Consider the following 12437-nt stretch of genomic DNA (forward strand, 5'->3'; position numbering starts at 1 on the left):
CTTCTTAAGAACTGGTCAGTCTGGGCTCCAGTGGCTCATGCCTGTAAACTAGCTATTTGAAAGGCTCAGGTGGGGAGGATGGTAGTTTGAGGCCAGCAAATAGTTCACAAGACCCCCTTCATCAAAATAACCAGAGCAAAAGGAATTGGAGGAATGGCTCAAGTAATAGAGCACCTGCTTTGCAAATGCAAAACCCTGAGTCAAACCCCAGTCTAACAACAACAAAAATACAATAAAAAAAAAAAAGAATTGGTTAGGACCTGAAGAGACATTGGGTCCAATGTCTTTGCTTACCTGGTGAAGTTCCTTCTTCACTGATTTGCTGTCACTTGGATTTTACTGATCACAGACACTGAGTGAAGGTGGAAAGTGGACAGAGAGGAGTGATGACAGTCTGTAACTGTTTTTGGCAGCATTGGGATTTGAGCTCAGGACTTTGTGCTTGCTAGGCAAGTGCTCTACCCCTTGAGCTGTGCCCCCAGCCCCTGTTACTTCTTTCTTTCTTTCAGTATGCACTTTTAAAGGCACCTACTATGCCCTCAGACCATGTGCTAGGCCCTAAAGATGTAAAGCAAAATAAAAAAACAACTCCTGCACTTGCAGAGTCACAATTATTCATTCAGCAAACGTGTATGGAAAGGCTTTGAGCTGGAGTACAGAGGTAAAACAGAGATAACACGAGAGTATGTTTACTGCTGTGGCAGCGAGGCTGTGCCTCGGGTGCCTCTGGAGGGAGAGTCCCATGGACTTGCCTATGGCCACAGGGACAGGGCTGCACTGAGATGGTGTAGGCAGGGGCAGGAAAGAAGGAAGGGGGAGCCTCTAAAGAGTGGTGTTTTCTCCTTGCCTTAGAGCTCTGGCCCTGACTGTATGCTTAAGAAGCGTTTGCAAGGGGAGCGGCATGCTAATGCCACAGCCTGGAGCTGTGGTGGCCTCTGGGTTAGTGCTCCGTGCAGTCTGGGTAGCTGCATGACCTTATTTCAGCTATATTTGATCCCCTGACAACCTTGACCCATGAACTAATAATGCCATGCCCTTCGTCGAGGCCAGGTCCACTGGGCATGGATAAAGCCATTTCAGGTGAGTGTCCCTGGCTGCTGGACTGAGAGGCCTATAAGGTGACATGGAGCTCTATCCAGGCCTATCTCTGCCTATGCAGCTTCGAGAGCTGGCTGCCGTGTTGACATTTGAGTATCTTTAGCTGCCTGTCACCTGAGGTCCCCTCCCAACAGCCAGTGGCAGCACTGGTCACAGAGGTGTTGGATTCAGCAGCCCCTTGAGTGACTGGTGATAGCGACTGAGGTCCTGCTAGACTCCCCTGTCCTTGAGGGGAGGAGGCAGCAGCTGTGGTGCCCAAATGGGGCCAGGGAGGATGGTCACGTATGAGACTCACCTCCTCCCTGGCCCCACCTCCCTGGGACTGTCCTGCCCCCGTCCCAGGTGTTGCAGGAGTGTGGGGTCAGCATGCCAGTCACACTGTGTGTTCCACGGCCTTCCAGGGGCAACCTCTTCACTCGGACATTGAGCGATATTGTGAGCAAAGAAGACTTCGTGCTGGATTCAGAATATCTCATCACTCTGCTGGTCATTGTCCCCAAGTACGTAGCCAGGAAGGTGGAGGGAGGTGTTGGTAGACAGGAAGATGGGTCCCTTCTGCTTCCATTGGCCCCAGGTTGACAGACCTGCACAGCAGCTGTGTCTTTGTGGGCACAGGAGATGGTGATAGTGATAGAAGCAGCCATTTGTGGGGCATCTGCTGTGTGCCCCATGAGTCGTGGACATATGTCATCCCTGCCACAGGCCTGAGCGTTGTTATTCCTCTGCTCCTGAGGCCAGAGGGGTCAATCAGCTGGCCCCAGGTCACCAGCCAGGATGAGAAATATCAGTAAGCTGCACAGATATCTGTAGCTGAGTTCTCCATGCGGAGACCTTTGTGGGAGCCCTGGAGCCCTTGCAGGCAGGCTGGGCCCCGGATGGGGCTGGGCCAGGGTTTCCTCAGGACCACTGCAGGGCCTTGGAGAATGCTGGGGACTCCATGTCCTACTGTTGACAGCTTCCTGAGCCTCAGGACACCAGAAGCCCTTGCTGCCAAAAACACTTAGTGATTCTGTGTCTTCCCAGGCCAAGCTATGCACAATGGCAGAAGACCTACGAATCCCTCTCAGACATGGTGGTCCCTCGGTCGACTAAGTAAGTGAGACCCCAGCTTGACCCTGGATCCTCAGAGGGGCCTGAGGGGGTACTCTGAGGCACCTGACCACCAAACATATACCCAGAGTATGAGGTCACCGGCCCCACACCTGTGCCCTCTGTGTCCCTTGGCCTGGACTTACTTCTTGATCACACACATGCACAGACTACTTTTATGTTTCAAAACTCCTCTTCCCTCTTCTGGGAAGGCTGTCTGACTGCCATCCATCAGGAACAGCATCCCCTTCCCTGCTCCCTTTGGAGTGTGGCTGTCCCAGGGCCACTAACTCACAGGAGATAGCCATCAAGAGTGGTGCAAAGAACAGAAGGACACAGCCTGAGGTCGCAGGGGAGGCAGAGCAGCCCCAGCCACCACCACTGCTCTGCCCTCTGTTCTCCACGGGCAGTGGCTCAGCCTCTCAGACCAGAGGCCTCAGGCCTGATTCTGGAGGCAGGGGGTGGCCGCTATGAGTGTGGGATCTGAAAAGCAGGAGAGGTAACCTAGCCAGAGTGCCCTGAGAAATACCTGGGCCCCAGAGCTCCTAGTTTCAGGGTCTTCTGGCTAATGGAACTCAGAGATGCTTAAACCACTAGTGCTGCATTGTTGGGGACGGTGACCTCAATGACCTGTGCTGAAGCATGACATTGGGAGTGAAATGGAGACCTTGTGGGATAGTTTCTGCCACCTGCAAGTCCACCTGTGGCATTATAACTGTCGGAGCGAGGAACACCTGGGCACAGCTGGGACCAAGGGGCAGGAGGGATAGCTCTCAGTCACTTGATGGGCTTGACACAACTTGGGTGCTGTACCCTGTGCCACTCCTAAGCATGCAGATCCCTGGAGGGCTGTGTGGAAGGGGTAGGAACTAGGAACCAATGAGGGTCATCCTTGGTTCCTGCTCATGGTGACTGCCAGGGCCCCTAAGCATAGTCCACCAGGCCAAGGGGACAGAGAAGCCCAGCTTAGCCGTCCCTCCTGGGGGAGAAGATGGGCCCCTCTGAGGCCAGGTCCAGCTTGAGGCCTGGCTCAGGGTGACCCTGGCAATCGTCCCTCCAATGAATGCATCGTCTCCCCAACAGATTGATTGCTGAGGACAATGAGGGCGGCCTCTTCACCGTAACTCTCTTTCGAAAAGTGATCGATGACTTCAAAACGAAAGCCAAAGAAAACAAGTAAGGATATGGCCTGTGGGCTCCTCCAGGTGTGGCCCCTGGGAGTCCCTCTCCCACCTGGAAGCTTCTCAGTAACAGCCCTGGCTTGCTTGCTTTAAGGTTCACTGTCCGTGAATTTTACTATGATGAGAAAGAAATTAAAAGGGAAAGGGAGGAGATGACCAGATTGCTGTCCGATAAGAAGCAGCAGTACGTAAGTACCTGGTGCAGGTGATGACTTTATGCAGTTGAGCAGCCTCCATCGGTGTCCTGGAGGCAATGCCCACCTGTCAGTTTCAGTGTTCCTGTACCCTGGGCTCACACCATCAGCAGCACCTGTTCTCCTGCAGCCTCCAGAGCAGGGCCTGGGGAGAGGGTGATGGGCTTAAGTAGCTGAGACAGCACAGGCACTGTGAGTGCTGTACCCAGCCAGGCTGGACCACTCAGCGATCCCGAACACAGCCCCTCCAGAAGACTTGTCAGCTCTACTGCACATGAGACACTGAGCCTCCACTTTTGGGCCAGAGGATCTGCCTAAGCCTCCCTGGGAGTGGAGCAGGGCAGGTGGGCTCCAGGCAGAAGTGTCTGTGCCCAGAGTAGGTGGTAGAGAGTGCACGGTCACAGGTCATACTGCTGTCCTGGCTGTGTGGCTTCCAAGGCATTCCCCAGCATCTGTTTACTTCCCCTGTGTTCTTAGCAAAGAGTGGTACATCCCTCCAAGACTTCTGATCACAGCCACTTAGAAAGTCCGTGGAGAAGGACAGCCTAGTGCACCAGGGAGAAAAACTGGATGCTCACTCTTAAAATTTGCAGAATGTAGTTTTGGAAGTCTCTTGACCGCTCTGAAAAATGGGGGCTAGGCTTTCCAGAATCGGTGTCCTCTAGCAGCAGCACTGGGCTAAGCCCTGTGACTCCTCAGGATCTGTCCTGGTGAAATGCTTTCTGGCCCCTTCTCCGCATCCCCAGTGGGAAGGGATCTTGGGAACCCCTTCTAACTCAGCCTGCAGTGTTGGGAGGGAAAAATGAGTAGAACGTACTTCAGAAAAAGTCCGTGTAAGCATAAGGCTGTAAGTACGTGCCTGGGGAGAAGAGCCAGGCCAGTGGGCCAGGCTGAGTGATTCACATGTGGCCGAGTGTTTGCCCGTCTTCTTCCCATATTGAATGGGTGACCTGAGGATCGTGCGTGTCTGCCCTCATCTCTCTGAGTCCATTGCTTTTCTCAGAAAAGCAGCTACTCCTTTGGGAGTGAGCACAGCTGTGGTGGCCCCCTAAATCAGGCTCTCAGAGTCCCCACTGGCCTGGTGCATTTCCCTTTTGGGAGGAAACAGCTGATGATATAAAAGTTCATACTAAGGATTTTTAACCCTCTTCCCCTGGACCATAAACACAGACACACACATAGAAACACACACACACACACACACACACACACACACACACACACACACGTAGACACACATGTGCACTGAGCCAGTATACTTGCTTCTCAGACCCAAAGTCTGCTGGAACTTGGCAGCAGAGGCCCCTAAGGATGAAGAGCAGGGCTGGAGTCCTGGGCTTGTATCTTTGAGGGTGTGTGGGTCCTTAGAGTGGTGGCACAGATCCAGCATAGCCAGGCAGGAATGACTGTCACCAAGAGCAGAAGCCCAGTGGTGTTCCTGCTTAATCTCAGCCCCAGCATCCTTACCACCGTGAATGTTCAACCATTCTCTTTAGTTGAGTCTTTTCCTGGTTCCCTGGTTGATGCCATCCTGACTTCCTACACAGTGCCTGGATGGGTCCAAACCGTGGCAGTTTTCACGGTCCAGCCAAGGGCTCCACCCAGGGGACAGGTGGTAAAATAGGACCTTTGGCACCCACCTCCACACTGGCACAAGCCTGCCAGAGCCCTCATGGAACAGGGTGACAAATGAGCCTGCAATCTGCCACATGGGGCTCAGAATACCAGCTGGTGTTGTCTTTACATGGTGTAGACTTCTGTATCCTGATGCTACCCTGGGGAGCTTACTGGGGTCTCCCTGGGGGTAGGAAACAGAGCTCCTGGGAGATACTCATTCTAGCTATACCAGCAAACAGAACTTTGGTGGGGCTCAGCTAGGGATGGCCCTGCCCTGGCATCCTGAGGATCTCTTTCCCTTTGGTTTGATTGGAAGCAGACATAACCAGCATCTTGCATCTGGAGGCCACGTGTGAGGTCCCAGGGCTCTGGGGTACATTGAGAACTCAAGGTGGAATTGCCCCATGTTTTCCACCCATTTGCAGGGGCAGGATGATAAAGGGTGAAATGACCTAAATGCATGCTGGGTTAATGGTCTGCATATGGCTGAGGCAGGCTCAGAATACAAAGAGATGGTTGTGGCCGGGTGTGGTGGAGACACCTTGACCAAGCCCAAACATGAACCCCATAGGTAGGGGCTATTAACATCTCCCAGTGCTGTCCTTGTCTGCCAATGATGGGGGTCCTGATGGAGCCAGGCGGGGGAGTTGGGACCATGGGACTGACCCTTCTGGCAGCAAATGGTCTGTCCCTAGAATCTGGAACCACAGGCTGTGGGCCCAGTCTAACCGGTGGGCCAGAGCCTGCTGTCCCACGCTTTTCAGGCAATGAAAGCCTGCGTTTCTGTGTGTTTGTGATGCATGCTTGCTGAAAGATTAATAAATCATTTCTGTGCCTTTAGCAAACTTCCTGTGTTGCTCTTAAAAAGGGATCAACCACCTACCGCGACCACAAGGTTAAGGTAACCCCGCTAGGTAACCCTGATAGGCCCACTGCGGGGCAGACCGACAGAGAGAGAGAGAGTGAGGGCGAGGGCGAGGTAAGCAACCCCCGGGAGCCCTTGGGGGTCCCCGGCTCGCATATCTCTGCCAGCTCAGGTGTCTTCTGAGAAAACCAATCCTTGCATTTTCTGTTGTGAGGTTTTAAATTTGAGGAGCCCAGAATCATGCCTTTCTTTATTCTGCAGGGCCTCTCTGCAGCCACCCCTCCCGGCAGGGAATGGTGCTTGTCGGCCAGGGTCCCTGTGCCCTGGCCGGAGGTGGCTGGAGCTGGTGATGGGCAGGGCCCTGGTGGGAGTGGTGGTTGGGCAGCTCAGCTGTCTGCCTTAACTGCCCTGGCTGGACCCTTGGTGGGCAGTTGGAGGTTTTAGGTGGGAGCTCAGATCTGCTCCAGGACTGAGTCCCCACCCCAGTCTTAGTGACTGCCACTGTGGCATACTACATGGGGCCTGAGGAGCTCCTGGGAGTTGCAGCAGGTGGATGGTACGAGGCCCCTGGGTCAGTGCCTTCCAAGGAGGTGTGCTCCTTGGCTGTGTGGTGTCAGATGACAGCCCTGAGGTCAAGAGCTGCCTAGCCCCACCCCTGGTCTGCGGTGGCCCTCGCATGTGCTGGTGGCTGGCTCGCTGAGCTCCCCAAGAGCCAAGTGTCTGGATGCTGTGATCCTGTACTTCAGATAGGACTCCACCCACCAACTCTGCTTCTGCTGGCCCCTGGGCATTTCTTTCATCTCAGGGCTTGCTCTGTCAACAGAGTCCTTTCTGGGCCCTAATCAGGGTGTGGCCAGGAGGCTCACTGGGTCCTCCTGTCTCTGCAGGGCCCTCTGCTGCGCTGGCTCAAGGTGAACTTCAGCGAGGCCTTTATCGCCTGGATCCATATAAAGGCTCTGAGAGTGTTTGTGGAATCTGTGCTCAGGTGCGTGGAGGGATGGCTGGGCAGGGACTGTCCCGAGGGTGGGCAGGGCCTAGAGGGACCAGGTCCGGACTGTCAAGCTCCCACTTCTCCCTTCCCGCCCTCCTGCCTCCTGCTTTCTGTGGCTCTGGTTTGCTGCCTCCTGGCTCTTGGCAACCTACTGATTCCCTGAATCAAATGAACCCGTTGGCTCTGTGTACCCTGCTTTCTGCTGCTCCCTCCCTGTCCCTCCAGACTCGGGCCCCAGGTCACTTGTGCTCTCTCTGTCCGTCTCACCCACAGAGGTCTGTGCAGCCTGCAGGGCCCCAGTAGCTCCTGGAAGACGTACCCAGACTGTCTCAGGCCTCCCTCCCCAGGGCCAGACCCGAAAGAAAGCTGAAACTAAACCATCACAGCAAAACTTAATTTACTATTTTTGTTATTGTTATTATTTCTTCTTTTTTTTTTTTCCGAGTACTGGCTGTACTAGGGTTTGAACTCAGGGCCTCACACTTCCTAGACAGGCATTCCACCACTTGAGCCATGTCCCTAGCCCTTACTTTATTCTTTTTTAACAAAAGAAATTAAGTTTACTGTAGAAAATTTGGAAACTGTAGAAAATTTGGAAACTGTAGGTGAGCCCAAAGAGTAAATGAAAATTACCTTTAGGGCGATGGAGGTGTAGCTCAAGCAGTAGGGCTCCTGCCTAGCAAGTGCAAGGCCCTGAGTTCAAATCCCAATACCACTAAATAAAAATCACTTGTAGGAGGATTGGGATGTAGCTCAGTTGTAAAGCATTTGCCTAGCATGTGTGAAGCCCTGAGTTCCATCCCTAGCAATGCAAAAACAAAACAAAATAAAACAAAAATCACCTGTAATTTTTAACACCAACAGCAAATGCTGCTAACATCCGGTGTGCGCCCCTTTTGCTTGTTTTCTTTTTTTTTTGCAGGGTCTTGCACAGGCTAAGCAAGTACTCCATTGAGCTACATCCCCAGCTCAGGTGTTCAATGTACAGAAGCGGTCGTGTTTACTAAGTTTTTGCAGAACAGAATCAAATAGGAAATGTTCTTAGGGGCTTACTTCTCTGCATTATTTTCAATATGTCCTGGCCCTTGTGTATTCTTGGCAGCCTTACACAGGCTGGCTGCTCTGACCTGCAGGCTGCTGGGCTCCTCTGGGCCCTGGGACCCTCTGTGTGATCTCCCTGTCTGCCTGTACTGCAGCGTGCCTCAGGATCCTTACCAGGCTTAGCTCTGTCCACCAGGGGTGTTATGTGGATATCTGGTTTATCTTCCCTCCCCCACCCTCACCCCTTCCTTTGGCTTCCCTGTTTCTGCCCCCCCTCATAAGCTGTGTCTCCTGGGCTTCTGTTTTCCTCCTGGCTGTTACCCTCCCTTTAGTCTCTCCATTGTTCTCCACCTCCAGTACCTCCTCCGTGTGGCTGTTGATGCAATGGTTCTGCCCAAATGCAGATCTGGCCCTGGTTCCTCCATCTTCCCTGGCACATACACCTTACCCAGGCTCACACATGCACACTTTCACACACGTTTGTCTCAGAAACCTGCAGTGGCACACCTCTTGGCGTTGTGTCGGAGTGTACCCCTAACCCAGAGTGTTCTAGCTACATACAGGATAGATAGGCCCCAGAGCAACTTGCTGGTGTTGGAAACTGGTGGCTGTCAGAATCAACAGTGTAGCCTGTCCATGCCATATGGGATGCCCGTGTGCTAAGAGACAGGTGGAGACAGACATCCTTACTATCTTGCTTTGGTTCAACAAAACTAAGTAGCGCCCCTAAAAGTATATGCTAAAGTAATTCTTTTCAAAATTATCAATGCATGACGCCTTTTACTCTATTTTTCCTGAATAGTTACAATACATGAACACTGTAAAAAAAATTCAAGTTTGGGTCTGGAAGTATAACTCAGCAGCCTGTATGAGGCCCTGGGCGACAAGAGAGAATAATTGGTAATAACTAAAAAGATTGTGCACATATACATATATCTAGTATTTTTTCCCAACAGTCTATAACCTCCTGCTTCAGCCTTCCAAGTGCTGGGATTACAAGTGTTCACCGCTATGACTGGCTAGTAATTGTTTTTTTTTTTCATTTCAAGTTCAGAACTATTCACTGTGGGACAGTAAAAGTTGTTCACATTCTCACTGACCCTAGGTCATCATGACAGTGGCTTCGAGATGCTTACTCTTTCCTTGCGTGTCACATTTCACAACTTGCTTTTTCATTTGCTTTGTATTGCTGTCAGGTCAATATGGGGAAGAGCTGCTTGATCCTTGTGGATTTTTTTTTTCATACCCTGTCATATGTAGCTGTCGTAATCTAAGGAAATACATGTTGGACTGATAAGTTCGTTGGAGCAAAGGCACGCAGAGGGGAGAAGGTCGCGTCAGCTGCCTCCCTGATCCTCACTAGCCCCTCTGAGCACTCAGCTATTCATGTCTTCCCCCACTGCACTGGGAGCTGTCTGGCTCTTTGCTCCATCTCTGTCACCAGCCCAGAGTCGAAGAGTAGATGCAAAATGTTTGTTGACTGAATAGAATCAGTGTGACATGGACACAGCCCTTAGTGGAGGTGCCGGCTCATCTCATGGCTGAAGTGCACTGTGTGCTTATGTGATCAGGATGCCATGGTGCAGGTGCTGGGTGAGCGGTGGGCTGGCATGAGGCTGCCGCAGCTGACCAGAAAGCTGGATGGCTGGGTCTGGATGTCAGGAGAGGTCTTGCTGGGAATCACTAGTGGTGGGAGAGGGATAATAACGCTGAGGGAGAGCTATATGCAAGATGAGTGCCAAGGGGGACCCGTGACACGAAAGGGTTGAATGAAGGCAGAGAAGCCTGAAGTCAAGACAGGAGGAGGGAGTAATCAGTGGGGTGAAAGGCTAGGGCTGGATTTAGTTCTTAGGAGGTCACTGGTGGCATAAGCTGAAGAGTACAGTTGAGGTACGAATGACACAAGACACTTGATACTCAGATTTTCCTCTCAAGGAAGCCAGTATGAACTTATTCTCATTAAGCGGGTACAGTGGTGACGTATTAAAGAGGCTGGGACCCTAGTGGAGAAAACCTGAGTCAGGTGACCTCTTTGGTCATTGAGGAGGAGGCTGGCTTCTCTGAGCAGTCCTGGGGAGCATTCTGGGGTGCCACCTTGAGAATGAATGAGAAGTGGCCAGCCAAGGCTGGAAGTTGTCCTGGGCAGAATGAAGGTGTTGGTCTGAATTGACCCAGTGGGAGCACTAGCAGGTCAGGTACCACCAAAAGAGGGAAGGCAGGGGCTCGACAGGTCTTAGGAGAAGATGGCAGGGGGAGGGTCCTGAAGCCAACAGGGACTGCTGGGAAAAGGGCCAAGGGCTCAGAATAATGAACATGGGCAGAGCAAATATGTCTGGTCAACATTCAGTTCATGTTCATGGAGTTCACCAGCACTGGGGCCATGACAGTGACTAGACTGAGCAGCCTCTCTGCAGGGACTCAGGCAAGGGAGGGAGGAGCACTGTGTGCAGGGAGATGGTCAGGACACCTCCAGGTGTCCAGCAGCTATGGATGTCCAGGCTGAAGGATGACAAAGTACGGTGACAAGGGAAGGCTTGCTTAGTGTGCAGGTAGCAGAATTGGGATGTGGGAGTTGCTTTGGCATGCTTGTCCTCTAGCAGACAGAGTGCCTAGGGGTGAGAGCAGTGAGCCGGCCACTGCAAGGGTTGCACGGCATTCCTGAGAATCCCATCACACTCAGAACTGATGTCCAGGTGTGGCGTGCTGGCTGACAGCACTGGGACTGGGTTAGAATGGAGCCAAGGGAGGGCAAGACCAGGGTAACGGACATTCAGGGTAACATGCTTTTTACTTAGTGAGCCTTTCTGCTCATCTTCCGCTGGGTGACAATAGCTTTGATGACTAGAGACAAGAGACAAAAGAAATTCGGGGAATGAACCAGGCCATTCCACTCACCTGGGCCTACCTGTGTGCCACCGACATTCTGCTGGTCAAGGTGGCACTGGCCTCTAGGAGGGACGAGATCAGCAAAAGCAGTGGTACCTGTGGTCACTTTACACATCCCTACTTCCTCTGCCTCTCAGCAGCTCTAACAGGCAGGAGAGCTCTGTATCCCAGGGATGCTTTGTGAGCTGGGAAGGTTTGGGATTTATGGACATAGACTGGAGCGCAACAGCAGTCGCTGGCCTGTGACTCACTTCCATGTGAGCTATGTTGGTTGAAGCTGTTCATTCTTAGAACTTCCTGTTTCTCAGGCTCATTTTACCCGTTTAACTCAGCAGCTGACACATTTTGTGTGAACAGGTATGGACTGCCAGTGAACTTCCAGGCTGTCCTCCTGCAGCCTCATAAGAAGTCAGCCACTAAACGGCTGAGGGAGGTGCTGAACTCAGTCTTCCACCACCTGGATGAAGTTGCCGCTGCAAGCATACTGGATGTAGGTGTACAGCCATCCTGGCCCCACTGCTCTGTTGCTGTCTCCTGATGCAGATGCTTTAAACAAACAAGAGGCACACTCACCAGCCCGTTACAAAAATCTATGTCACAAATGTCAAAGCTCAGTAAGAAGGGACTGTGAGCACGTGTGTGGTGGGGGACAGTTGTGCAGGGCAGGACCTACGTTCAGTTCTGGAGAACTTCCTCACACATAGGAAAACAGGAAACTAGTTTCTGCACTAAGTCTTTTTTTTGGCAGCACTGGGGTTTGAACTCAGGGCCTCACACTTGCTAGGCAGGTACTCTACCACTTGAACCATTCTACCAGCCCTTGCACTAAGCTTTCTTACTCCCTGTTTTGTAGGCATCTGTGGAGATCCCGGGTCTACAGCTCAGTAACCAGGACTATTTCCCCTATGTCTACTTCCACATCGACCTCAGTCTTCTTGACTAGGAGGGCGGGTTGCCCCAAGCTCCACTGGCATGCAGACTATGCATGCTCCAAGCGGAGTAGTCCTAAGACTTCTCACTTCCAGAAAAATTGCTCACAACTTATTACAGTGTATTTATTTTTTAAGTTGCAATAAAATGCTCAGTCACTTGAATCATCTTTTTCCTTATGTTTTAACACAATTCAAAACTTCCTTTTTTCAGTGTTTTAGATAAATGTGAACTGTCTATAATCTGTTAACCCAGTGTTGTCTTTCATGTCTTCCTGAAAGTTTTATGGGGATGAGGAGGAGCAAAGAAAACCTTTCGCTTACTGTATAACTAAGTATATTCCCCAGTCATGAGTCACTGGTGACAAGGCGTGAAATGCAGCTCTTGCTTGCCAACCCAGTTGGTGTGTGGTGCACCACCCTGTGTGTGGTGCATAGATGGCAGCATCTGGGTCACAGGTGTGTTCCATTTTAAAATCACAGGGAGGAGACATCAGGCTCGTAAGTTCATAATATTATTTTTCTAGCTAAACATCAGACTGAAAT

The 12437-nt window shown here is 51.8% G+C and overlaps 1 protein-coding gene across 12 annotated transcripts in view; it reads left to right on the plus strand.

The window, feature by feature from the left end:
• The window catches only part of Atp6v1c2 (ATPase H+ transporting V1 subunit C2), a 46552-nt gene extending 34496 nt beyond the window's left edge, over positions 1–12056 (plus strand). For 7 of the 12 annotated variants that reach the window (XM_074049167.1, XM_074049169.1, XM_074049171.1 and 4 more), the window contains 9 exons: positions 853–939; positions 1500–1598; positions 2122–2190; positions 3271–3363; positions 3463–3556; positions 6021–6158; positions 6932–7029; positions 11320–11452; positions 11816–12056. In XM_074049167.1, the coding sequence (XP_073905268.1) occupies positions 853–939; positions 1500–1598; positions 2122–2190; positions 3271–3363; positions 3463–3556; positions 6021–6158; positions 6932–7029; positions 11320–11452; positions 11816–11905 (901 nt within the window). In that variant the 3' untranslated portion in view covers positions 11906–12056. The remainder of the gene's footprint in view (positions 1–852; positions 940–1499; positions 1599–2121; positions 2191–3270; positions 3364–3462; positions 3557–6020; positions 6159–6931; positions 7030–11319; positions 11453–11815) is intronic. The other 5 variants (XM_074049173.1, XM_074049175.1, XM_074049174.1 and 2 more) reach the window with 5 other exon arrangements.
• Positions 12057–12437: the final 381 nt, after the last annotated feature.

The sequence above is a fragment of the Castor canadensis genome, chromosome 12, assembly GCF_047511655.1.
Source record: "Castor canadensis chromosome 12, mCasCan1.hap1v2, whole genome shotgun sequence".
Taxonomy (NCBI): Eukaryota; Metazoa; Chordata; class Mammalia; order Rodentia; family Castoridae; genus Castor; species Castor canadensis.